This window comes from Ochotona princeps, chromosome 17 (genome assembly GCF_030435755.1).
Source record: "Ochotona princeps isolate mOchPri1 chromosome 17, mOchPri1.hap1, whole genome shotgun sequence".
In the NCBI taxonomy this organism is placed as follows: Eukaryota; Metazoa; Chordata; class Mammalia; order Lagomorpha; family Ochotonidae; genus Ochotona; species Ochotona princeps.
The window spans coordinates 370,940-396,795 of record NC_080848.1 but is presented as its reverse complement, the minus strand read 5'-3'; the positions used below and the strand labels follow the sequence as shown (position 1 = coordinate 396,795).

Genomic DNA, 25,856 nt, shown 5'->3' with positions numbered 1-25,856 from the left:
CAGCGGCGCGACCTCTCTGCTCGGGGCGAAGCCCTGCTGATTTTCACCTGTTCGCCCCATACATGCCCGACGTGCGCGACGCTGCAGCCGCCGGCATGTCCCGAGCTCAGCTTGCAGGCGGCCGGTGCGCTGCAGCCGTGGGGCCGTGCGCTCCCTGGGGGCCCGCGAGGCTGTGCGCTCCAGCCGTGGGGGCCCGCGGGGCTGTGCCCTCCACCCGTGGGGGCCCGCGGGGCCCGTGCCCTCCACCCGTGGGGGCCCGTGCGCTCCAGCCGTGGGGGTCCGCGGGGCTGTGCGCTCCACCTGTGGGGGCCCGCGGGGCTGTGCGCTCCAGCCGTGGGGGCCCGCGAGGCTGTGCCCTCCAGCCGTGGGAGCCCGCGGGGCTGTGCGCTCCACCCGCGGGCCTGTGCGCTTCGCCCGGCCCCTGACCTTGGGCCGCGCCTCCGCGCCCCGGGCCGCCCGCCCCGCGGAAGCCCGGTCCCGCGCGCGGATGCCGGGCATCCGGCCCGGGTTTTCGGCGCCGCCGCGGCCCGGCGTGCGTCGGGGCGTCGCCGCCGGACGCGCCGGACGCTCGGCGCGGCGTGGCTCGCCATAGGCCGGCCGCGGTAGCCCCACTGCCGTGCGCCGCGCCCATTGGCCTGCGCGGCCGCCCGTCGGCGCGGGGCGGGCCCGCAGCGCGGCCGCGCGTGCTCCCGCCCCGCGCGCGGCTCTCTCGCCGGCCGGCGGCCTCGGGCGGCCCCTCTTCGGCTCGGAGCGCGGCGGCGGCCACCGCGCCTGGGCCTCGGCCCCGCGCCTCCCGCGCCCGCGCGCAGCGGCCCGGCGGGCCCACGCAGCCCATGGCGGCGGCCGCGGCGGCGCTCTCGGGCGCGGGCCCCCCACCCGCGGGCGGCGGGGCCGGGGGCGGCGGGTCCCCGCCGGGCGGCTGGGCCGTGGCGCGCCTGGAGGGCCGCGAGTTCGAGTACCTGATGAAGAAGCGCTCGGTGACCATCGGGCGCAACTCGTCGCAGGGCTCGGTGGACGTGAGCATGGGCCACTCGAGCTTCATCTCCCGGCGCCACCTGGAGATCTTCACGCCCCCGGGCGGCGGCGGCCATGGCGGGGCCGCCCCGGAGCCGCCCGCGCAGCCCAGGCCCGACGCGGGCGCGGGCGGCGACTTCTACCTGCGCTGCCTCGGCAAGAACGGCGTGTTCGTGGACGGCGTGTTCCAGAGGCGCGGGGCGCCGCCGCTGCAGCTGCCGCGCGTGTGAGTGGCCGGTGCGGGGCCCGGCAGGTGCAGCGGCGCGGGGCCCGGGGCTTCCTTTTGTTCACGCGTGTCGGGGCGGCGAGCGTGCCGAGCCTGCGCCGCCCCGGCATGGGAAACTTGGAGCGCGGCGGCCCCCGGGTCGCCCGTTTCGGGGGGACCTGGTGCGCTCTGCTCAAGTTTGGAAGCAGGCAGCCGACTCGCGCGTGGGGGCGGTTCCGGCGAGGGCCCGCGGGGGGCCGCAGGGCTGGGGTCCTCGGCCCCGCACGCCCTTTGTCCGCACCCCGGAGCTGCGGGGAGTGCTGTGGCAGAGCGCCCGGGGGTCTGCGCGCATGCGCGAGCGCCCCGGCCCGGCGGGGACCGCGCCCCCCGAATCCCTCTGCAGCCTCGGCTGTCGGGGTCCCAGGGCTGAGGCGGCCGAAGAGCGATGGGCCCCTGTCTTCCACTCTGCAGTCTCCTAGTTAGTGTTGGGGTCCGCATTTACAGGGACGGCTGTTGGAAGGTCCTTGGGACTCTGCGAGACAAAGATGCAGACCCTGGTCTTGGCTTTCTTATTTTCTGTAACTAGTGAGTTGGGTGTTAAATGTGTGATTTGGATATCACAGAGCCTCCTGTCCACTCACTCCTAAATCGCACGTGCCTGTTGACGCCAGAACCTGGGCCCTGTTTCCCACAGGGTGACAGGAGCCATCAGCTGTCACCTGCGGGCTCAGAAGAGTCCAGGACAGACCCGGACTGTGGAGACTCAGGTGCTGGACGCTGTCCCCCAAGTGCCAGGGCCTCTCCTGCGGTGAGCGGGACAGGTGTGCGCAGCGGTGCGGTGTGTATGAGCGTTTCAGCGGCTGTGCCTTTGCAGGCCAGCCACAGATGAAGATGTGCTGATGTCCTCCTGAGAGCCTTGGGGACGGAGGGACAGGTGTCCCTGAAATAGATCTGTGGCTGCAAGGGCCTGCTGGAGGGTGGGCACGATAGGTAGGAAGCTTGCCTGAGCCTGGAAGAGAGAAATTCACTGTCCTCTCTGTGTGTGCCGTGGGGAGTGGATCTCCTGAGGGGTGCTATGGGAGAGTGCATCCTCTCAGGTGTGCTGTGTGGGAATGGATCCTCTAAGGGTGCCGTGGGGGAGTGGATTATCTGAGGTGTGTTGTGAGAGAGTGGATCATCTGAGGGAGTGCAGTGGGTCCTCTAAGGGCGCAGTGAGGGAGTGGATCCTTTGAGGTGTGCCGCAGGGGAGTGGATCCTCTGAGGGGTGCCGTGGGGAGTGGATCCCCTGAGGGGCACAGTGGGGAGTGGATCCCCTGAGGGGTGCAGTGGGGAGTGGATCCCCTGAGGGGTGCCGTGGGGAGTGGTCCCCTGAGGGGTACAGTGGGGAGTGGATCCCCTGAGGGGTACAGTGGGGAGTGGATCCCCTGAGGGGTGCTGTGTGGGAGTGGATCCCCTGAGGGGTGCTGTGTGGGAGTGGATCCCCTGAGGGGCACAGTGGGGAGTGGATCCCCTGAGGGGTGCAGTGGGGCAGTGGATCCCCTGAGGGGTGCTGTGGGGAGTGGATCCCCTGAGGGGTGCTGTGTGGGAGTTTATCCCCTGAGGGGTGCTGTGGGGAGTAGATCCCCTGAGGGGTGCTGTGGGGAGTAGATCCCCTGAGGGGTGCTGTGGGGAGTGGATCCCCTGAGGGGTGCTGTGGGGAGTGGATCCCCTGAGGGGTGCTGTGTGGGAGTGGATCCTCTGAGGTGCCATGGGGAGTGGATCCCCTGAGGGAGCAGTGGATCCTGTGAGGGATATGGTGGGGGTGGATCCCCTGAGGGTCTTGCTTGTCAATGAAACATTGTAGGAGAAAGGTCGGCTTAAGTGTGTTTTCTTGTCATGATTGGAAACTCATTTGGGAAAGGAGTCAAGTCTACCATTATTCCCACTTTTCACTTGATACATTTTTCTTAGTGAGATCATAGATTAGTCCCAGGTACCTGAGAGCAACCTGCTCTCCCGTGTTTGGGCAGGGTGGCCCTGTCCCTGGGCCCCACGATCTGCCCTTCCGTTCTGCCGCCGGAGCCCCGCAGTGCAGTCTGGGGAGATGCGGACCGGCTCGGAGAGGGCTGCTGCGAGGGGCCAGTGGCCTTGCGTTCCAGGTACAGACTCCAAGCACCGAGAGGAAGCAGCTGCCAGATGGCCCGAGCCTTAGCTGCTACGCAATCACGCCAGGCCCAAAACTGTTTTTCTTTCTTTTTTGTTTTTTTTATTTAAAAAAAAAAGTATATTGGGTTCGGCGCGATAGTGTAGAGATTAAAGTCCTTGCCTTGAACACGCCAGGATCCCATATGGGCACCAGTTCTAATCCTGGCGGCCTCGCTTCCCATCCAGCTCCCTGCTTGTGGCCTGGGAAAGCAGTGGAGGACGGCCCAAAGCCTTGGGACCCTGCACTCACGGGGAGACCTGGAAGAGCTCCTGGCTCCTGGCTTCGGATCAGCTCAGCTCCAGCTGTAGCAGCCACTTGGGGAGTGAATCATCGGACGGAAGATCTTCCTCTCTGTCTCTCCTCCTCTCTGTATATCTTTCCAATAAAAATAAAAATAATTCTTTATATATAAAAAAAGCTTTTAAGAAATTTGTTTATTTGAAAGAGTTAGAAATAGGGAGAAACAGACAAATCTGCTGTCCTCTGGCTCACTCCCTGGGTGGCCACAGTGACCACAGCTGAGACGATCAGAGGCCAAGCGTTTTTTCTGGGCCTGCCCTGTGGGTGCAGAGGCCCAAGGCCTTGGACCCTCCTCCGCTGCTTTCCCAGGCCACAGGCAGGGAGCTGGATCCTAAGTGGAGCAGCCCGGACTTGAACCAGCGCCCACATGGGACGCAGGTGCATCAGTGGCTTGAGAGGGTCTCCTGTGTGGGTGCAGGGGCCCAAGACCTGGGACGGTCCTCAGCTGCCTGCCCAGGCACAGTAGCAGGGAGCTGGGTCAGCAGAGAAGCAGCAGGCCTGGAAGCAGTGCCTGTTCACTGTGGATACCCCCCGTGCCACACTGCCCCCAGACCTGACACCCTGGGCAAGCTTGGTGGGGCACTGACGTGCCCTGGGCGCCAGCAGGGTGGGTCTGCAGCCCACACGAGCACTCCACGCCGGTGGGCGACCTGCAGCCACGGGTGTGTTTCTCTTTAAAAGCCACCCTAGGCACTGGCAGACGGAGACCTTTTTATTGCTGGTTTGCAGACTTGGGGAACTCAAGGCGGCAGGCTTTTCTTGGTTGTTCCTTTCCTAAGAGGAACACAGAGCCGGGCTCGGGGCGCCTGCACCCGCCTGAGGGACCGGACTCTGCAGCCGAGGAGGGCCGGCTCCTGCCCGCTGCCCGCGAGGAGACCTGCACACTCAGCTCCACTTCCCGCGTGGGCACCTGCGGAAGGAGCCAGCAGGTGGACGGGCCCTCTCTGCCTTCCATGTAAGGAAAACAGGAAACCAGCTCTCGAGACTTCCCTGTGGCCTGACGCTCCGTGGATTTTCCGTGAGCATCTCTGCACATCCGCCGTCCTCAGTGACGCGGGAGCCCCAGCAGAGGGCCACACCCCCGCGCTTCCCCGCAGCCTCCTCCGGGGTGGCCCGCAAGGCTGCCCACGAGGGGCTGCAGGGCTGCTGCCCACAGCTCCCGCAGCCTTCTCTCCGGCCGGGGCCTCGGCAGGTCTGTGCCTGTCAGCTCCCGCCCCGTCGCTGCTGTTGGGCCAGTGTTTCCAGGTCAGACGTGGCCCCCGTGGGTGTCCCCCACTTGCCTGCAGGTCCCGTGGAGACCCGAGAGCCTCGGTCACTTTGTGTGTAATTAGGCAGACTGTTCCAGAAGATGGGGCTGTGGCCGTGGCGGAATAGGGGTCTGCCTGGTGACGTGCAGCTTTTCTTACTTGGTAAAGAAGGTGGTTGTGGTTGTTGCTGTTGTTTCAATATTTGTGTATATTGGAGAGGCAGACTTGCCGTAGGAATGGAACAGTGAGCTTTGTCTGCAGGTCACTGCCCAGGTGCCTGCAGCCTGGGCGCGGGAGCCCAGAGCCCACTGCCCTCCCCAGGGCACAAGTGGCCCTCCCGCGAGGCCTGTGTGCGCACCTGGTGGGCTTGGTACGTCTCATTGTGTTGGTTTGTTTGTTTGTTTAAATGTAAGAGCAGTGGGACCTGCCTGCTGGGCCATTCCCCACATGCTGTGCCGTAGTTTGTTTTTTTTTTTTTTTAAAGATTTTATTATTATTGGAAAGCCGGATATACAGAGAGGAGGAGAGACAGAGAGGAAGATCTTCCATCCGATGTTTCACTCCCCAAGTGAGCCGCAACGGGCTGGAGCTGTGCCAATCCGAAGCCGGGAACCAGGAACCTCTTCCGGGTCTCCCACGAGGGTGCAGGGACCCAAGGCTTTGGGCCGTCCTCGACTGCTTTCCCAGGCCACAAGCAGGGAGCTGGATGGGAAGTGGAGCTACCGGGATTAGAACCGGCGCTCATATGGGATCCCGGGGCTTTCAAGGCGAGGACTTTAGCCACTAAGCCACGCCGCCGGGCCCGTAGTTGGTTTTTTTTTTTTTTTTTTTTTTAAAGATTTATTCGTTTTATTACAAAGTCAGATATACAGAGTAGGAGAGACAGAGAAGAAGACCTTCCGTCCGATGATTCACTCCCCAAGTGAGCCGCAACGGGCCGATGCGCGCCGATCCGAAGCCGGGAACCAGGAACCTCTTCCGGGTCTCCCACGCGGGTGCAGGGTCCCAAAGCTTTGGGCTGTCCTCGACTGCTTTCCCAGGCCACCAGCAGGGAGCTGGATGGGAAGTGGAGCTGCCGGGATTAGAACCGGCGCCCATATGGGATCCCGGGGCTTTCAAGGCGAGGACTTTAGCCGCTAGGCCACGCCACCGGGCCCCCGTAGTTGTTTTTTTAAGGTGTATTTATTTTTACTGAAAAAGCAGATCAGACTTATAGAGAGGAGAGCGAGAGCAGGTCTTCCCTGTACGTTCACTCCCCAAGTGGCTGCCTCAGGCGGAGCTCAGCCGATCCCAACCAGAAGGCCCGAGGCCCTGGGCCGTCCCCCCTTCCTCCACAAGCAGGAAGCAGCCAGACACGAACCAGTGCCACTGGGATCCCATTACGGCAAGTCACTGAGCCATGGCTGGGTCCTGCAGTGTCTTGGCTGGGTTGGTGCGCGACACTGGGAGCTGGGAGTGTCTCCTGCACACGTGGCTGGAGCCTGCCCCATCAGGCTTTGGGGGCGTGGGGGCAGGAGCCCTGCACACGGTGGGTGTGCCTGCTGCTGGTAGTCCAGGAGCCCAAGGTCTTCCCTGGCCCAGCGCCCCGGGCTGTGTGCCCCTCGGCACCTGCTGCAGGGCCCGGCACCCCAGACTATGTGCCCCTTGGCACCTGCTACAGGGCCTGGCGCCCCGGGCCGTGTGCCTCTCAGCACCGCACTGCAGGGCCCGGTGCCCTGGGTCGTGTGCCCCTTGGCACCCTGCTGCAGGGCCCGCAGTGAGGGCCTGGCACCCCGGCCATGTGCCTCTCAGCACCCCACTGCAGGGCCCGGCGCCCCGGGCTGTGTGCCCCTCAGCACCCCACTGCAGGGCCCACAGTGAGCGCCTGGCGCCCCGGGCCGTGTGCTCCGCTGACTTCTGCTAATGGTGCTTTGTCTTCCTCGGGGTTCAGTTGGGTGTGGTCTCCTGGGTCAGCTGGAGTGGGGGTCTCTGGGCTCGGCTACTGGACCCGGCCGGGGCAGGAACTGATGTGGAGGGGTCCTCTGGCTCTGGACACCCCACAGGGGCTGCGCTGAGCTGGCTGCTGCACCCCGACTCCCTCCCTCCTGCCCGTCAGTGAGCTGCTCCTGGAATTAGCTCCTGCCTCCTGACTTTTTGGGGTGCTTGGAGCAGACAAGTAGCTGGAGGAGCTGTCTTCTCTTTGACTTTCAAACAGAATAGATACTACAAATTGGGTGAGCGTTGGGGCTGCTGGATTCCTGTGCCGTGGGAGCAGGGACAGCACAGGGGGGCTTCTGGCCCTCCTTGGGGCGGCCTACGCACTCAGGCCTGTGGGCTGGCTGAGTCCGGCTAGCCACTGACGCCTGCGCAGGCTTTTTTTTTTCCCCTAAGTATGTACTTATTTATTTTATTTTTATTAGAAAGCTGTACAGAGAGGAGAGACAGAGGGAGATCTTCTGTCCACTGGTTCACTCCCCAAGTGGCCATTAAGCAAGGAGCCTCTTCCGGGTCTCCCATGCGGGCGCATTGTCCCAAGGCCCTGGGCTGCCCGCCGCCCAGGCCACAGACGGAGCTGGATGGGATTGGGGCCACTGGGGTTAGAACCAGTGCCTATATGGAATCCTAGTGCATGCAAGGAGACGACTTTAGCTACTAGGCTACTGTGCCAGACCCTTAATATTTATTTTTATTTCTAACGAAAATAAAGATTTACAGAGAGAAGATAGAAACTTGTTTGCTTCAGAGCTGCGCCAATCCGAAGCCAGGAGCCAGGAGCCAGGAGCTTCTTCCAGGTCTCCCACGCGGGTACAGGGTCCCAAGGCTTTGGGCCGTCCTCGACTGCTTTCCCAGGTCACAAGCAGGGAGCTGGATGGGAAGCGGAACAGCTGGGCAGGAACTAGTACCCATGTGGGATGCCAGAGCTTGGAGGGGTAGAGTTAGCCAGTTGAATGTGTTTCATATATGTGTTTGTGGTGTGTGTTGGGTTGTGTAGGTAATTGTGGAGTTAGGCTAGGTGTGTGTGTGGGGTGTGGTGTGTGTGTTGAGGTGTCTGTGATGTCTGGGTTAGGGCTAGGTGTGTGGAGGGGTGTCTGATGTCTGTGGGGTGTGCTGTGTGTGGTGTGGCGGGTGTGTGTGATGGCGGGTCCCCTGCCTCCTCCTTGGGCCTGTATGAGCTGCAGGAAGCTGGAGTTAGCGGTCAGAGCTGGCTGTCACACAGGGTGACAGGAACTAAAAGCACCCCTCTGTCCACAGGATCACCTCCAGGAGTCTGGGATCCTTCCGGGTCTCCCCGTGGGTGCAGGAAGCCAGGTTCTTGCACTGTCGACTGCTTGGTCTGCTTTTCCTCCTGGAGAGCTTCCTGGGTGGCCCCAAATCATTAGGATTCCGGGGTGTCAGTGTCCCTGTGAGAATCCACTCATGGCAGCCTCTCTCCCTCATTCCTAAGCCCTCCTGAGCTCAGAGCTGTGGCTCCGTCCTCTGCCGTCTGTCTGGGGACCCCACTGTGGGCCCTGGCAGAGGCTCTGAGCACTGGGCTGGGGCCCAGGGCGTGAGCCCTCGCTGCTGTTTACTGGGGTCTGCAGGTGCCCCCCGGGCCCGCTGCTGTGGGCATGGCGTCTTGGCCTGGCTGGGCTGTCACTGCTCCTGTCGACATCTGTGTGAGGCCCCCAGAGGCACATGCCTGGTCTCCTGGAAGGTGCGGGTGGTGCAGACCTGGGTGCAGGGCCCAGCCCAGGCCTGACTGTTGTCGGCTTTTGGGGAGTGAATAAAAGTAAAGAACTTCTTAGAATCTTGCCTTCCAGGGAGCCCGGGACTGATCAGTGCTGTCCTGCCGGGTCCACCCGGGAGGCAGAGGCTCCAGCGTGCCTGCTCTTCCGGCTCTCGGGGCCGTTTAGGGAGTGAAGCAGCAGGTGGGGCTCAGGCTGGCTCGCTGCATCTCAAATAGTTTATAAAGAAGAATCTGTTCTCTTTCAAACACTGAGGCCTCGCAGGCAGCGGTGGTGTTGCTCACACAGCTTCCACAGGGCAGGTGTGCGCCGGTGGGGGCTGGGTCCACGGGGCAGGTGTGCGTCGGTGGGAGCCGGGTCCACGGGGCAGGTGTGCGTCGGTAGGGGCCGGTGGGAGCCGGGTCCATGGGGCAGGTATGCGTCGGTGGGGGCCGGGTCACGGGACCCTTCCTGGCTCCTTCTGTGCTTGTCAATACACAGGCTTATCTCCCAAATGTCCACAGCCCTGGGCTGGTCAGGCTCCAGCATCCCCAGTCTCCCAGGTCTAAGGGCTACATACCAGGTGGGTGCTCCCTGGTGGGATCTTGTGTACCGGCAGGAAGGGCCTGGGACTTGAACTCGGGCAGTTTGAGGCAGTTGAGGCGCCTCCATCAGCCCTTGGCACCCGCAGGATCAGGGCACCTCCGTCAGCCCTTGGCGCCCACAGGATCAGGGCGCCTCTGTCAGTCTTTGGCGCCCGGCCCTTGGCTGGTTTCTGGTACCAGAGGAGCTTGCTTGAGGGAGTTTCTCCAGCCCGGTGTGTCCCGCGTCAGGACAGCTGTCGCGTGCGGGCCGGCCATGGCCGCTGCGGTGGCTCACTGGACCTAAGGAGGCCCTTCCCCAGCTTCCTGGTCATGAGTGACCTCGCCGAAGTGCCTGTGGGGGGCTGCCTCACAGGACCCCCGGGTCGACTCTGAGGTGGGATGAGACATGCACGCCCATTGCATCGTGTGAAGAAGCGGGCCGGAGCAGGTGCTCCCGGGGGTTGGGGAGACTGTCCCCAGAGCTGTCCTGGAGGGGAGCAGAAGAGGGGCTCCCCGGTCCCCTGTCCAGGCTCACCTGGAGGGGAGCAGCGCGTTTGGGGCGTAGCCGAGTCTTTTCCAGGCAGGGAAAGGCTGATGGTAGCTTTGGTTTTTGCTTTAGAGTCATGAGGCCTTGCATGAGCAGTTCTGCTGCTCAGGCAGCTCAGCGAGTGGGGAGTGGGTGCAGGGGCCGGCCCGGGGGAGCGGGCGAGGGGCCGGCCGGGGGAGCGGGCGAGGGGCCGGCCCGGGGGAGCGGGCGAGGGGCCGGCTGGGGGAGCGGGCGAGGGGCCGGCCCGGGGGAGCGGGCGAGGGGCCGGCCGGGCACCACAGGCTGACCATGCCATGTCTTGCAGGTGCACGTTCAGGTTTCCGAGCACAAACATCAAGATTACGTTCACTGCCCTGTCCAGCGAGAGGAGGGAGAAGCAGGAGGCCCCCGAGTCGCCGGTGAAGCCCGTGCAGCCGCACATCTCGCCCCTGACCATCAACATTCCAGACACCATGGCCCACCTCATCAGCCCCCTGCCGTCGCCCACGGGGACCATCAGGTACCACCACCATCAGGCGGTGGGCGGGAGAGGATTCTGGGAAGGCCTGAGGCTTTGTCACAGGGCCTGCAGTGTGCTTCGTGGGTTCCGCACGTTCTGAAAGCCTGTGCTGGACGGCCAGCTGCGTCGTCCCCAGGGTCCTGGAGGAGGCCGCAGGAAGCTGAGGGTGGCTGAGGGTGCTGCTGGGTGGCCTGAGGAAGTTGACAGGACCTGAGCTGTCCTGTCTTAGGCAGAATGGAGGGCTCTGCGAGGTGCTGGCCTCGGGCGGGCACACATGTCTGCCGGTGTGCTCTGGGCAGCGCACTCGGTTGTGTCGCTCACGTGTGTCTCACACGCCAGCCTCGGCAGTAGACCCTGGGATGGAGGCGGGCACAGGACACGAGCCTGTTGCGGTGCTCGTGGGTGGGGCCCTGGCAGTGTTAGGAGGCTGAGGCCCCCAGGAACTCCGCCGTCGGGGTGGGCCCTGACAGCCGCCATTGCAGAATTGGCATGTCCTCCTCCGAGTGGCTGCCCTTGCCACTGGGCACGGCACTGTCTGGGCAAAGGCTGCATCCCATCCTGTGAGCTCCGGGAATGTCCAGGGTGGTACCTGCGGGAGCTGGGGGTCTGGCACCCAGGCCTAGGCCACAGTTCGAGTTTGCATCTGATAAGAGGATAATATTCAGACTGTTACAAGAATTTAATAACTACAGAAAAAAAACTTGATGAAGAAATATGGGGAAAGGGGCGGATGTTTGCAGTGGAACACCCACGTCCCATGCCATGGTGCCCAGAGCCCTGGCCTGCTGCCCTGAGGCCCCTTGGGGAGCCAGGGGGCACCCCGTCCCCATCCGCCTCATGGCCTGTCTCCCTCCTCACCTTTCCCTTCCTCGTTCCATCTCTCCTTCTTGCCCCACCCCCAAGTCACAGGGGAGGACAGAGCGGTACTTAACACCCGGTGCTGCTCGGGCCCAGAGGACAGAGTGCTCGGTACTCACACCCGCTGCTGCTCGGGCCCAGAGGACAGAGTGCTCGGTACTCACACCCGGTGCTGCTCGGGCCCAGAGGACAGAGTGCTCGGTACTCACACCCAGTGCTGCTCGGGCCCAGAGGACAGAGTGCTTAGTGCTCACACCTGGTGCTGCTCGGGCCCAGAGGACAGAGTGTGCTCGGTACTCACACCCTGTGCTGCTCGGGCCCAGAGGACAGAGTGTGCTCGGTACTCACACCTGGTGCTGCTCGGGCCCAGAGGACAGAGTGCTCGGTGCTCACACCCGCTGCTGCTCGGGCCCAGAGGAGAGTGTGCTTGGTACTCACACCCGGTGCTGCTCGGGCCCAGAGGAGAGTGTGCTTGGTACTCACACCTGGTGCTGCTCAGGCCCAGAGGACAGAGTGTGCTTGGTGCTCACACCCAGTGCTGCTCGGGCCCAGAGGACAGAGTGCTTGGTACTCACACCTGGTGCTGCTCGGGCCCAGAGGAGAGTGTGCTTGGTACTCATACCTGGTGCTGCTCGGTACTCATACCCGGTGCTGCTCGGGTCCAGAGGACAGTGTGTGCTTGGTACTCACACCTGGTGCTGCTCGGGCCCAGAGGACAGAGTGTGCTTGGTACTCACACCTGGTGCTGCTCGGGCCCAGAGGACAGAGTGCTTAGTGCTCACACCTGGTGCTGCTGGGGCCCAGAGGAGAGTGTGCTTGGTACTCACACCCGGTGCTGCTCGGGCCCAGAGGACAGAGTGCTCGGTACTCACACCCGGTGCTGCTCGGGCCCAGAGGACAGAGTGCTCGGTACTCACACCCGGTGCTGCTCAGGCCCAGAGGACAGAGTGCTCGGTACTCACACCCGGTGCTGCTCAGGCCCAGAGGACAGAGTGTGCTTGGTACTCACACCCGGTGCTGCTCAGGCCCAGAGGACAGAGTGCTTGGTACTCACACCCGGTGCTGCTCAGGCCCAGAGGGCAGAGTGCTGTGGTCCTTGCACTGGGGTGTTTCTAAGGACGAGCCCTGTATGAGACAAAACAGACCAGGACTGTAGGATTCCCATAACCTGAGGACCCAGAGGGGCCGGGTGCAGGTTGGTGGCTGGTGGAGGGGCAGTGGGCAGAGGGACGGGAGGGCCGTGGGGACGGCCATGCTGCCTTGTGCTCGGGCCGCCTGCTTGCTGGTCCCTCTGTGTCTGCTCCGCTCTCTGCTGCCCAGCCTGGGAAGGTTGTGTTCATGGTCCAGGAGTTTTCCTGGCACCACCTTGACCTGGAGGGAGTTGTGGGCCGCTGGTCCAGCCTTGGTGTTGTGGGCGTTTGGGGAGCAGACTGTGCCTCGGCCTGCCACTGGCTTCCCGAGCAGAGCACGGGGTGGGGGTGCAGGAGCTCCAGGTGCCCTGCGAGGGGTCAGGCAGTGGTGGACGCAGGGGGGCTGGGAAGGAGAGGCCGCCCCTACCACGAGCTTGAGAACGGGGCCACGCCAACCTGCCGGGCCCCGGTGGGTGGTCTCAGCGTGCCGCCTGCTCCGTGGGAACCCCCGGAGGCTCTGGAGGGGTAGTTTGACCTCCTGCCTGTCTGCCGTTGGAAATTGCCCTGTTTCGGCTAACGGCCGCACCCCTGAGCCCAGGACATGTAGCCGGAGCCCAGGCTGTCCCCTGTGTTGTCCCATTGTCTGGGAGGTTGCTGGCCGTTTTCTGTCCTTCTGAGCAGGCCGGATCCCCCTCCGTGGACGTGGTCCTCTCCCCTGCCCAGAGGGCCGGTGTGGCACCAGGATGCACGCCTTGGGCTTAGGTCCCTGAGTGCTAGAGGCCTTCCTTGGTGTCCTGACCTCCTGGGCGTACTGCGCCTGGCCAAACCCATGAAGCACTGCCCAGGGCCCCAGCCTCAGGCCGGTGGTCTGCTGCTCCGGCCAGTGGGGCCGGTAACGTGGACACGGAGAGGGCCAGGGGAGCCGGTAACATGGACAGGGCCAAAGCCAGCGGAGCCGGTAACGTGGACAGGGCCAGGGGAGCCGGTAACGTGGACAGGGCCAGGGCCAGGGGAGCCGGTAACGTGGACAGGGCCAGGGCCAGCAGAGCCGGTAACATGGACAGGGCCAGGGCCAGGGGAGCCGGTAACGTGGCCAGGGCCAGGGGAGCCGGTAACGTGGACATGGAGAGGGCCAGCAGAGCCGGTAACGTGGACAGGGCCAGGGCCAGGGGAGCCGGTAACGTGGACACGGGGAGGGTCTGGGGACGAAGCACCGACAGGAGACCAGTGATGGTGGAAGTCTGTGAAGTCTCGCTTTATTGCGCCTTCACCTCTCCTTATATACTCCTCCCCCCACATCCTCATTAGCAGGATATTGGGTACAGATGAGTCCAATTAGTCTAGGTGTTTTTAGCCACAAGCCCAGTTCCTGTTCCTACCCTGCTCAATGAGTGCTGATAAACTCCTTAGCCCACAACAGTCTGCCACTCCAGCCCCTGCTGCGCCTGCTTGGCTCCCCCACGAGCCCCCCGCCCCCAGCCCCACCCCCAGACGCAGCTTTCTCTGTAATTGATTAAATGGGCTAACTGCTGCCGCCCTGCTGCTGGAGTCCCATGAAGGCGGGCTGCAGTCTGGAGGCTGCCCAGCTGGGGTGGTGCTGGCTGGCTCAGGCCGTCTGATTCCCTGTGCACCCTTCACTGGGCTTTGCCCTCCCGGGACACAGGCCTGGGAGGGGCACAGGCAGGTGGCCCACTGGCCTTTCCAAGCCACCATTCAGCACTCCTCAGGTTAGCACTGGCCTGGGGCCTATGTCCTGTCCTGGAAGAATCAGACCTTGTGGCGCGTAAGACTAAGCCACCACCTGTCCTGGCTGTTCCTCCTCCGATCCAGCCTCCCGCTGACACACCAGGGAAAGCAGCAGAGGGCAGGCCAGGTGCTCGGGCCCCTGCGCCCACCTGCGCCCACCTGCGCCCACATGGAGTCTGGGTCGAGCTCCAGGCTCCTGGCTTTGGCCAGTCCCTCCCAGCCACTGTGCTCATGTGGGGAGTGAACCAGCCGATGAGGTATCGAGTCCAGGGACTCAGTGTGTGGGGTGCATGGCCGTGAGTGCCGAGCACCTCCTGCGTGCTGCAGTGTTAAGGCCCCCTCAGTTCTACTGTTTCCTCAGCTCACTGTTATTAGATGCTTTGATGATGATATTTTTGTGCATTAATTTTATTGGAAAGATACATTTTACAGAGAAGGAGAGACGCAGAGAAAGATCTTGCGTCCGCTGGTTCACTCCCCAAATAGCCGCAGCAGCCGGAGCTGAGCCGACCCGGAGCCAGAAGCCTCCTCTAGGTCTCCTCCTAGTCTCCCATGCAGGTGCAGGGTCCCAAGGCTGTAGGCTGTCCTCGACTGCTTTCCCAGGTCACGAACAGGGAGCTGGATGGGAAGCGGGGCCACTGGGATTAGAACTGGCGCCCATGTGGTGCTGGCTGATTAGCTTGCGCAGCCACGGCCCAGCCCCGGTGTCACTCTGTGGCCATGGGGAGGCTAGTGTGTCCATCAATCCTAGATCCTGACCCGGCAGACGCGGTCCCGGCCAGCAGCAGGCAGGGGGTTCCCTTGTCTCAAAAGATTTCTTTTTACTTGAAAGACGGAATTACAGAAAGATTTCCATCCCACTCGGTGATCGTCTGCGTGCCACCAGCACCGGCCCACGCGGTGGCCTGGGGAGAGGGCCAAGACTGACCGGGCACCCTTCTCTCCACAGTGCTGCCAACTCCTGCCCATCCAGCCCCCGGGGAGCAGGGTCTTCAGGGTACAAAATGGGCCGTGTGATGCCCTCTGACCTCAGTCTGATGGCCGACAGCTCGCAGCCGGAGAACGAGAAGGAAGCTTCTGGTGGGGACAGCCCCAAGGTAAACACCGCTCGGCCTCGCGGGGCGTCTGCGTGCCCACGGCCACGGGGCCTGTGTGTCCCCACAACAGGCAGGACAGGCCTGCTCAGACGTGGAGGCTGAGGGCCACGTGGAAGCTTCTGAAACATGACCCAGCCCTGCCCCTGGGTGTTTGATTGATGGACCACAAAGCTTATTATTATTATTATTACTGCTATACCTCAGAGCTTTTATTCGTTGGGTAATTTTAAAGTAAATCCATTTTCAGTTACCAGGGAATGTGCGGTGACAAAGGCTTCGCCTCACGCCTCTGCCTGCGCGAGCCTGTGGCGCCCCGGCTCCCACTGCCCCTCGTCTGCCCTCAGCAAGGGCTATCCTTCCAGGGGCACCCACGCGAGGGGGCTTCTGCCTCCACTCAGCCCTTGAGGGGTCTGAGCCGTCACGACTGATGGACTCGGGGCTGGGTGGACAGGCCTGCGGAGTGGCAGCGCCCGCTGCCCAGGCCTCGCCGTGGGTTCCTCGTGCTGAGGCCACCCAGCTTCTGTGGCTCGCCTCGGGCCCCCAGTGCTGCACGGCCAGGAGCGTGTGACAGCCCGCCGCCTCTTGTCGCTGCAGGACGACTCGAAGCCCCCGTACTCGTATGCACAGCTCATCGTCCAGGCCATCACCCTGGCCCCTGACAAGCAGCTCACCCTGAATGGGATCTACACGCACATCACCAAGAACTACCCGTACTACAGGACCGCGGACAAGGGCTGGCAGGTGAGCCTGGAGGCGTGGTGGGCCTCCTGTGGGGCGCCATGGCGGGCAGCCCCTTGCCCTGGGGTCTCCGGGAGGGGAGGCAGTGCAGGCTTGGCCGAGTGGAGGGGCAGAGCTCAGATGGATACAGCCTGGGGTCCCGTGGTCAGCAAGTGCATCCCAGAGGAGAGCTGCGTGTGTCACGCAGACCCCATGTGTCCTGACCTGGAGCCCCGTCCCCAGGCAGCCCAGAGACCCAGCTCGGCTGCCGGCTCCATCACCCTGGGCACAGGCTGGCTCCCCAGAGAGCCCGGGATGGGCAGACAGGATGTGTGGAGGAGGCCGTGCTGGGGCCGTGCGAGTGTGGGCCGCCTGAGGCGCTGCGTGCGTTTGCTGGGAACTACTTGGGCTGCTGCAGGGCAGGGCGGGCACGTTGTTCTGAGCCATTGCTCCACAGGCTTCCCTGGGATAAATGAGGCACCCCTGGCAGGGTAGAGGCACCTGACAGCGGAGCCGTTACCAGCACGGCTGCCCCACGAGTCCCAAAGGGACTGGCCGTCTCCCAGACGGAGGCGTCCCATCCAAGGGGCCTCAGCCAGGGCAGACGCCGCAGCACCAAGGCTGAGCTGCCACCTGGCATGGCAGACTGAGTCCCAGCACTGCGGGGCCAGGCCCCTGAGCGGGCCCAGGCCTCTGCGGAGCACACCCACTCGCTGACCAGGTGTGTGTCTCACTGGGCTGTTCCCCTGGCTGCCCTGCGCCCCTTCCCTATTGGACAAGTGAGGGTGTGAGAGAGAGCCTGACTCTCCGTCCTCTGACTCACTCCCCAGGTGGCCTAGCTGCTTCTCCCTCTCCAGCCCTCCCCTCTGCTGCTCTGCCTCCCAGTTTGGGGTGGGCCCTGGCTGAAGCAGGGAGCTCCCCAGGGGACCACAGGGAGCAGAGCCTGCAGGCCAAGCTGTCCGCACTGCTCTCCAGGTACATTCACAGGGAGCTGGGCTGGACATGCAGCACTCAGGCCTCGAACCCGCTCCCCGGGGCAAGCTAGTGCCACCAGGGGGAAACTTAACCCACCGGGCCCAGTGTGCGCCTGAAGCGTGATGTCTTGTCTTCATGTTGCCTTGCAAGTCACAATTCAGCCCTCAGTGCCCGAGGAGCACTGAGGAGAGGGGTCAGAGCCCACTGGCTGGTGCAGGGCTGTGAGGGGAGGGGTCAGAGCCCGCTGGCTGGTGCAGGGCTGTGAGGGGAGGGGTCAGAGCCCGCTGGCTGGTGCAGGGCTGTGAGGGGAGGGGTCAGAGCCCGCTGGTTGGTGCAGGGCTATGAGGAGAGGGGTCAGAGCCCTCTGGCTGGTGCAGGGCTGTGAGGGGAGGGGTCAGAGCCTGCTGGCTGGTGCAGGGCTGTGAGGAGAGGATAACTCGCTGACTGCCTTTGTCATGTGGTACAAGTAGGGTGGCGGGACAGGGCTGAGGCCCTGGTCCCTAGCTGCTCTGAGCTGCAGGAACCCCTGCTGGCTGGCATCGGGGTGAACGCCTCGCAGGGTTTGGGGGCTCCCGGCAGCGCCCCGCTGCTCCCGCAGTAGACTGTCCTGTCCCAGAGTGCTTAGCCGTGTGGGTTTGAGTCAGCTGTTTGCAGACTGGCCTGTTGGAGTCACAGGAGACAGACGTGTAACTAGACTTGCCCGCGGTGTCCGGGGTCCCTGCTGCCACGGTCAGAGGCCGTTTGGCGCTGGCTGCAGTGTGGCGTCGCCCGGTGGGACGTGTCTGTGGGGCCGGTGCGGAACCCTGACGGTGGAGGAGTTCGGGCAGTGCGACAGGAGTCCAGGAGTGCCTTGGGGGTGCCCCAGTTTTGACCCCATGAGGGTGGGCTCGCTCGGGCAGCACGTGTACTAAAACTGGAATGAAGACATGAACCGTGCTTAGGGTGAGGACGGGGCTGGCACGTGGGGAGCCCCGCCGAGTATTCAGACAGGCGAGGACCTGTTTATTTTCTTAAAGATTTATTTTATTTTTTAGTTGGAATGTCAGATATACAGAGAAAAGGAAAGACAGAGAGGAAGATCTTCCCTCTGCTGGTTCACTCCCCAGGCAACTGCAACGGCCGGAGCTGAGCCAATGCGAAGCCTCTTCCAGGAGGGAAGTGAGCCAGGAGCCCAGATCCCCTTCTGGGTCTCCCACGTGGGTGCAGGGTCCCAAGGCTTTGGGCCGTCCTGGACTGCTTTCCCAGGCCACAGGCAGGGAGCTGGATGGGAAGCGGGGCCTCCGGGATTAGAACTGGCGCGCATATGGGAGGATTTAGCCACTAGGTGACGGCGTTGGGCCCCAGGCCAGGGTCCTAACCACGACAATGCTCTCCGCTCCCCCAGACCCGTCCCCGGGGCTGAGTCCCGGGCCTGTCCAGCAGTGCGCGCTGCCGGGCGCTGGGCTGTAGGGCGCGTGCTGCTCAGGGAGACTGCACATTCTGCTGCTTCCTGTTCCGTAGAACTCGATCCGCCACAACCTCTCCCTGAATCGCTACTTCATCAAAGTGCCGCGGTCCCAGGAGGAGCCGGGCAAGGGCTCCTTCTGGCGGATCGACCCCGCCTCCGAGAGCAAGCTGACCGAGCAGGCCTTCCGCAAGCGGCGGCCGCGCGGCGTGCCTTGCTTCCGGACCCCTCTGGGGCCGCTTTCCTCCAGGTAAGGAGTGGGGCGCGGCGCCCCCCACCCCCCGGCCGGCTGCTCACCTGAGTGACACCGGCGGCTTGTGCTTCCGGAAGCTTCCCGGCACCGGGTGGGTTCTGTCTCGGCCCCTGACTGCTCTGTCCCGTGCAGCAGCGTCCGGCCGCAGGACACAGGTGGGCTGGCTCCGAGGTGTTGGCCTGCCTGATGGCTGCCCACGTGCACGGACGGGGGGACGAGGTGCGCTAGCAGAGTTGGGGAGCAGCGTGTGCTTGGGGCAAGGCCCCCTAACCAGTGGTGTCTTCCTGGTGACCAGGAGCGCCCCAGCCTCCCCCAACCACACAGGAGTGCTGTCTGCTCACTCGAGCGGCGCCCAGACCCCCGAGAGCCTGTCCCGGGAGGGCTCGCCAGCCCCCCTGGAGCCCGAGCCCAGCGCCGCCCAGCCCAAGCTCGCCGTCATCCAGGAGGCACGGTTCGCCCAGAGCGCGCCAGGTGAGACCACGCAGCGAGGAAGTGACACGCCAGGTGGGCACAGCCCAGGAGCCGGGGGCCTGACCCTGACCCTGCAATAGAAATACCCACTGGCGAGTGGATGTGCACTTGGCTCGCCTGGGTCAGCGTGGGTTAGCCATGGCGGTTCTTCCTTGGAACTGGCGCCATGTGCCGGAGACCACCGCCCACTGACTGGCAGTCCCGGGCGGGCAGCAGCCACGTGTGGTTCCTGGGTCGCGTCCCCAACCAGGAGCCCAGTGGGCGCAGCCGTGCCTTGTGCGCCTCTCGCCTGCCTGCGTCCTGGGGCCCCTGGGTGCCGCGCGTGGAGCAGGTGCCGTCCGAGGGGCCGCAGGCAGGCTCAGTCTTGCTCCCACCCCTCCCCAGGCTCCCCTCTGTCCAGCCAGCCGGTTCTGATCGCCGTGCAGCGGCAGCTGCCCCCAGCAGTGAAGCCGGTCACCTACGCCGTGGCCGCCCCGGGGACCAGCTCCTCGGCCCAGCCGCCCGTGGTGCAGACGGTGCACGTGGTACACCAGCTCCCCGCGGTGGCTGTCACCAGCGTGGCCGCGCTGGCCCCCGGGCAGGCCGTGGTCCCGCAGACGGCCGTGCTGGCCTCCCCGAAGGCAGAGCCACAGGAGAACGGAGACCACCGGGAAGTGAAAGGTAGGCTGGGCCCTGTCGGCTGCCGGCAGCCCACCCCACGGCGTCGTCCTGGACTCGGGGGGCTGTCAGAGCGTGGGTCCCGCGGCTGGCGCCATTTCTGTGTCCCTCGTGCTTGCATTACAGTCAAGGTGGAGCCTCTCCCGGCCATGAGTCACGCCGCGCTGGGCTCTGCCGGCCGGATCCTCCCAACGCCGCAGGCCACCCCTGTCCAGACGGTCACCATCGTCCAGCAGGCCCCTCTCGGACAACACCAGCTGCCCGTAAAGACTGTCACGCAGAACGGGACCCACATGGTGCCCGTCCCCACGGCGCTCCATGGCCAGATGAACAATGGTGAGTGGGCTTCCTCGTTTCCTGCGTCACTCTGCCAGGCTGGGCTCGGCCTGAGTTAGGGTCCTATGTGAGCAGGGGACATGCACCCCAGCTCTAGTCCGTTCTCGAGGGCTCGGCTGGCCATCGCCTGATCACCCCTGCTCTGCGGGGACTCACACCGGGACCCCGCTTCCCGTGAGCAAGTGAGCGTGAGCTCTCCCCACCCCAGCTGCAGCCAGCCGTGGGGTGCTGCAGCCAGGAGCTGGAGCTGGGTGGCACCCCCGGCTCCTCCCGGGTGCCCATCACAGAGGCTGAGAACGTCCCAGTGAGGCAGCTGGCAGCGTCCTGCCCACTCAAGGACACGTCTGGCTGGCAGATGCCTGTCTCGGGCCTCCTGCCCGCTGCCCTCGCTCGCAGGTCCCAGTGCAGCTGGCCGCGGCTGTGGGTTCCTTTTGGTACATCTGTCATTCAGCAAGCGGACACGTCTTCCCGGGGCCCACAAAGGTGACTTTCCTGGTCAGCACACGGGTGGGCCGTGCCCAGCAGGGGGACTCGGCGCAGGGGGACGAGGGGCAGCTCTGAGCTGAGTGCCTCTCGGGGCTGGCCAGAGCTCTGCAGAGCTGCCTGGGGTCCCTGGGGTGGCCCCGGCTGGCCAGCTGTCCTCCCGGCGCCTCGCCCTGCTGGGCCCTGCAGAATTAAGAGACGGAAATCAGCCTCCCAACCGCTAGTTCAGGCAAAGCCAGGAGCCTCTTCCGGGTCTCCCCCGTGGGTTCAGGCTCTCACGGACCTGGGCCACAGGCAGGGAGTCGACTAGGATGCAGAGCAGCCGGGACTTGTTCACACTTGGCTACACATGGGTGGCGCCCGTGACTGCTCACACGGCCCCAGTCCAGGCCCCTGGGGCCACTGCGTTCCTTCTGCTCCCAGCACACAGCCTGCCTCGGGCCGGGTCCCCACAGCCCTGGCTACTGCCCCCCTGTGCGAGTGCGCAGGTGCCCGGGGCGGCTCTCACCTTGTCACTGGCTGTGGGACTCCGGGCCGGGTCAGGAGGTCGAGGGGCCGCTGTGGGCTCCTGTGCCCGCGGGCGCTGACGCTGTCCCTCGCTCCTTCCAGCGGCGGCGGCGAGCCCATTGCACATGCTGGCCACCCACGCCTCGGCCTCCGCGTCCCTGCCCACCAAGCGGCCAAACGGCGACCAGGCAGAGCAGCCCGAGCTGAAGCGGCTCAAGACGGAGGACGGGGCGGGGGGCCTCGTGGTGGCCCTGAGCGTGGACGCCCCCCCTGCAGGGGGCCAGTGAGCGCAGCACTCCTCCCACACGTCAACTCTGGTGCCAAACGGGGACGCGGCTCTCCCCGGCGCGCAAGCGCATCTCCTCAGCGGGAAGGGCCCTGGGCTCCCCCGCAGCACTGAACACACAGCCGGGGGCCTTGCTGCACCTGCAGCCCGCGGCCGGCGAGACGCAGCGCTCCCGCCGCGGGCTCTGACATTTCACGTCACTCCATCTCTCCTGGAAGCCTCGCGTGGACTCCACGCACACAGGCAGCGTCGTTTTGTTTTCTCCTGTTGTTTGCTTCCTGCCGTTGGAACGATTCTGTGTCCTGTGGGAGGGGACGCAGCCGCGGGCCAGGCAGGTGGCCTCCTGGCGGGGAGCAGGGCAGCTGCGCCCCGGAGGGTGGGTGTGGGCGAGGGGAGGCCGAGGGGGCCGAGCAGCGAACGGGGGCTTTAGCCTTAGTGGGAGCTTTTAAATGTCATCACCATAACGTTATTTATTGAAATGTAGTTATTTTGGTATTTAAATTTTTTTTTTAAGAGAGGAAAAAAAAAACCTGTATTTTCCTGGTGGAATGAAACAGCTCAGAATGGTATATTTAGGCAATTTTTAAGCATTTATTATTTACATAAAGACCAAATATGACCGATCTGTTCTAAGTATTGTGTGTCCACCCAGTGTGGCGCTGTCACGATGTTACTGCACACGATGCATATTAAAACCCTGAAACACTGCACACGAGCCCAATTTCTGCTCAGCCGGGAGTGAGGTGACGTGTCTCGCTCTCGGGTGCATGTCGGGTCCACAGGGCTGCGGCGTCGCGAGCAGGGAGACTGACCCAGGCAGCGCTAGGCACGTGAGGGGCTCGGGGCACCTCTGGGATCCAGGTTCAAGACCTGCCCAGCTCCTGCCCAGCCTCGGGCTCACAGGGATCCACTGAGCAGACTGCGGAATGAATCCGCGGGGTGGGGGGAGCACCCCACTTCCTTCCCATCTCGGGGAAGCCCCTGCCCTGGACTGGAGTCTCCCGGGGGCACTTGAGCCTTGCCATGGCCGGCCGCAGTGCTTCCGCCAGCTGCTGCTCTGGCCCAGAGCGCAGGGCCAGTGGGGTTCTGACATTTCATACTGTACTTTTTCCTAGTTTTAACAGTGCACAGCATCACTGTCGTCTTGGCGACTTTGACAACGTGCCAGGCGTCCCTCTGAGGCGCCAAGAGGGACGAGGCGTCCGTCCCAGCGAGGGCCTGTGCTCCGAGACCTCCAGCCGCTGCCTCAAATGGCTTCCTCGGGCTCTCGTGCGTGGTGCAGGGTCCCCTGGCCTTGGGCCATGCTCTGCTGCTTTCCCAGACCACAGGCAGGGAGCTGGGTGGGAAGCCGGGCACCTGGGCCAGAGGCGGCACCCACATGGGATCCCAGCGTCTTTGATGCCAAACTGGTCCCAGGAACAGATGAGACTGTTCATTCCCTGAGGAGACCCTGCTTAGACCAACGTGATGTCGCAGTGGTCGTAAAGGCAACACTGTCGAACCTGAGCTGAGCTGCAGCTTTGGGAAAGCACAGCTCACCCAACATTGGGAGAGGTCCTGGCTGGCTCGCAGTCGTCGCTGTGAAGCTGCCGGTCCGACGGACGCCAACGTCCCCGCAGCGAGTGTGCCTGGAGCTCGGCTCCCGGTTATCATGCACGCTGTTTCCACTTGTAATATATTTTTGTGAGAATCTTTGGGGTCAGAGTTTCAGTTGCAAAATAAATACATTTTCCACCTTCCGCATAGTTCTCTGAAAATAAAACTTGTGACCAGTAAACATGCTTGTTTGGAAATTACACTTTTTTTAAAGATTTATTTTTATTGCAAAGTCAGATACACAGAGAGGAAGATCTTCCGTCCGATGATTCACTCCCCAGGTGACCACAACAGCCAGTGCTGCACTGATCCGAAGCCAGGAGCCAGGAACTTCCTCCAAGTCTCCCACGCAGTGCAGGGTCCCAAGGCCTTGGGCCGTCCTCCACTGCCTTCTCAGGCCACAAGCAGGGAGCTGGATGGGAAGTGGAGCTGCCGGGATTAGAACTGGCGCACATTCAAGGCGAGGACTTTAGCCGCTAGGCCACCGCACCAGGCCCAGAAGTTACACATTTCAAAGTCAGCAGCTGGTTCAGTCTCGGGAGCTTGGCAATGGACTGAAAAAGGGGGCTGGCAGAACTCCCGTGGCGTCTCGGCACTAAAGGCTCATGGAAGAGGTCGAATATCTGTTTCCACATTCCACTAGGAAACGAACTAAATCCAAAGCAAGCAATCAAAGTTGGAAAAAAAAAATCAGTGAACCATACCCTGGCCAGAGAAGGGGGTGTGACCCTGCCAGCCAGCAATGAGCTCCCACTGCCGATGCACTGTGTGGCCTGGGCCCTGCTCCCGGGCAGCACGGGGTCCCACAGCACGACACGGGCCTTGCCGCTGCCCAAGAGGCTCTCGGAGGACGCGTCATCTGCCCGCTGGCCCGGCGCTGGCCATGAACTCACTGCCCAAGTCTGCCTTGCACAATCCCACTGACCAGCTACATGCTGGATGTTGGACAGCAGGCAGTTTTAAAAATGTCCAAACCCACAAAATCCCTAGGCTGAAACACGAGACACAAAACCAAGTGCACCTCCTGTAGCAACACCAGCACCACAAACGGGCTTCAGACCGCGTGGTTGGACCTTCCCAAGTCTGCGTGGGCACCTCTCCCGGCCACGCCCCTGCCACGGGCAGCCAGGAGCACCTTCAGGTGAACCAGCAGAGTCCACACGGTCGCCGCGACAAGCACAGGACATTCAGCTGAGACCTGAGGGAGCCACGCTGGGACCACGCTCCCTGGAGGAGGTGGCCTCTGCAGCACTGGCGGGCAGTGTCAGGAGCTGGTCTGAACTAGCCCCTGCTCACGGCTTCTTTCCACGAAATGCTTCCTGTCAGGGCAATGGCTGCTGCATACCCTCCCTGAAATTCTAATCCAACTCCCTGCCTTTCTGTCACTCCAGATAAGTTAATTTACAAGGAAAAACGCTAAGAAAGCTCACGGTCGCGTGCGAAGGCTAAACTTGGTGGCGGTCCTGTTGCCATCAGCCACGAGCCCGTGGACGCAGGGCGCTGAAACAGCCCGGGATCTGCCATCTAACCCGACGCGATGGGAGGCCGGGAAGCCGTGCCCGGGGCTGAGCGCGCAGGCTGACCCGAGAAAGCCATTTCTCCACTGGAGACTGAAAACCGCCAAGGTGAGCGCTGCTTCAGGCTTGGCCATCCGAGGTCAGCGGGCTTCAAGGCTCATCCGTGGAGCCAGAACAGCGGCTCAGCTGACACCCCACCCCGTCAACTGCCAGATCCCATGTGGGCGCTGGTTCAAGTCCCGGCTGCCCCGCTTCCCATCCAGCTCCCTGCCTGTGGCCTGGGAAAGCAGTGGAGGACGGCCAAGGCCTTGGGACCCTGCACCCGCGTGGGAGACCCAGAAGAGGCTCCTGATCAGCTCAGCTCTGGCTGTTGTGCCACTTGCAGAGTGAACCAGCAGACAAGCAAGATCTCTCCTCTCTGTAAATTTCTTTCCAGTAAGAATATTTTTTAAAAGTTCATTTTATTTGAAAGGCAAAGCAACCCAGATGGAAGTCCATCCTCTGATTTGTGGCAGTTGTTACACACTGGCTGCCACCTGGGGGCGGTCCCGCACCCCGCTGCGGTCCCTCTGCAGCTCCAGGCTGCTGCAGGCACAGCAGCAGCGAACCAGCAACTGGATAGCTCTCCCTCCATCTCGAATAAACCTTTAAAACAAAAACACCATCACATCCAGCTACCAACCCTATAGAAACGCGCGACCGGAGCCCGAGCACGGAGTGAGGTTTGGTGTCCGGTGCTCAGCTGGCACCTCCAGCAGGCAGAGCTGACAGATGAACATCCCACGGCTCAACAGCTGCGTGTGTCCCGGTGCTGAGCGTGTTGGGCAGCTACTGCTCCTGCCTCAGCCTCCCTCCCCCCCCGAGAACCAGTGGGTGCCTGCCTGCCCAAAATTCTTTGGAAAACTGAGCTGTTTAAGAGCTGTTGAAGTCTGGGCTCTTAAAGCAGTCTGTCTTTTCCTCTCCATTACTCTTTCTCGGGGAGCGTTTTCTGAACGTAACTATTTTTCAACCCACTGAAAACTCGGGCACACGGTTCCACATGTTGTAGTCACAAGCTTCTTACAGAAAGAGGCGGGGTGAAGTAGGGTTAGGGGTTAGCGTTAGGGGTTAGGGCTAGACTTGGTGTGCGGAGGAAAAGGAGATGCTCTGGCTGCACAGTGCAGGGAGCCAGGGCCGGGAGCAGGGCCCTGGGGCTGAGGAGGGTGCAGGTGGGCCGGGGCAGCTCTGGCTGCACAGTGCAGGGAGCCAGGGCCGGGAGCAGGGCCCTGGGGCTGAGGAGGGTGCAGGTGGGCCGGGGCAGCTCAGCCACAGACAGGACCTCTGGGAAGGGAAGCCAGAGCTCCCAGCGGGGGTCAGGCAGGAGACCCCAACTGAGACCTACCTGGACGATAAGCATGCTGCGGCTGGGCACACCCCAAGGAGGTGGCCAGAGTGGTGATGCTGCCAGCCATCCCGGTCCACGGCACCAGTGTGTTGCGCAGACACTGTTCATGCTGAAGCAGCAGCAGCCAGCACAGGC

General features: G+C 63.3%; 1 protein-coding gene across 1 annotated transcript; it reads left to right on the top strand.

Moving 5' to 3' along the window:
- The first annotated feature begins 676 nt into the window (after window positions 1-676).
- Window positions 677-21,532, top strand: FOXK2 (forkhead box K2). The gene is made up of 9 exons (XM_058676108.1): window positions 677-1,240; window positions 10,070-10,264; window positions 14,948-15,095; window positions 15,690-15,836; window positions 18,288-18,481; window positions 18,780-18,955; window positions 19,340-19,615; window positions 19,739-19,948; window positions 21,041-21,532. Exons 1-9 carry the CDS (start codon window positions 834-836, stop codon window positions 21,223-21,225), a joined length of 1,938 nt encoding a protein of 645 aa, XP_058532091.1. The 5' UTR covers window positions 677-833; the 3' UTR covers window positions 21,226-21,532.
- Window positions 21,533-25,856: the final 4,324 nt, after the last annotated feature.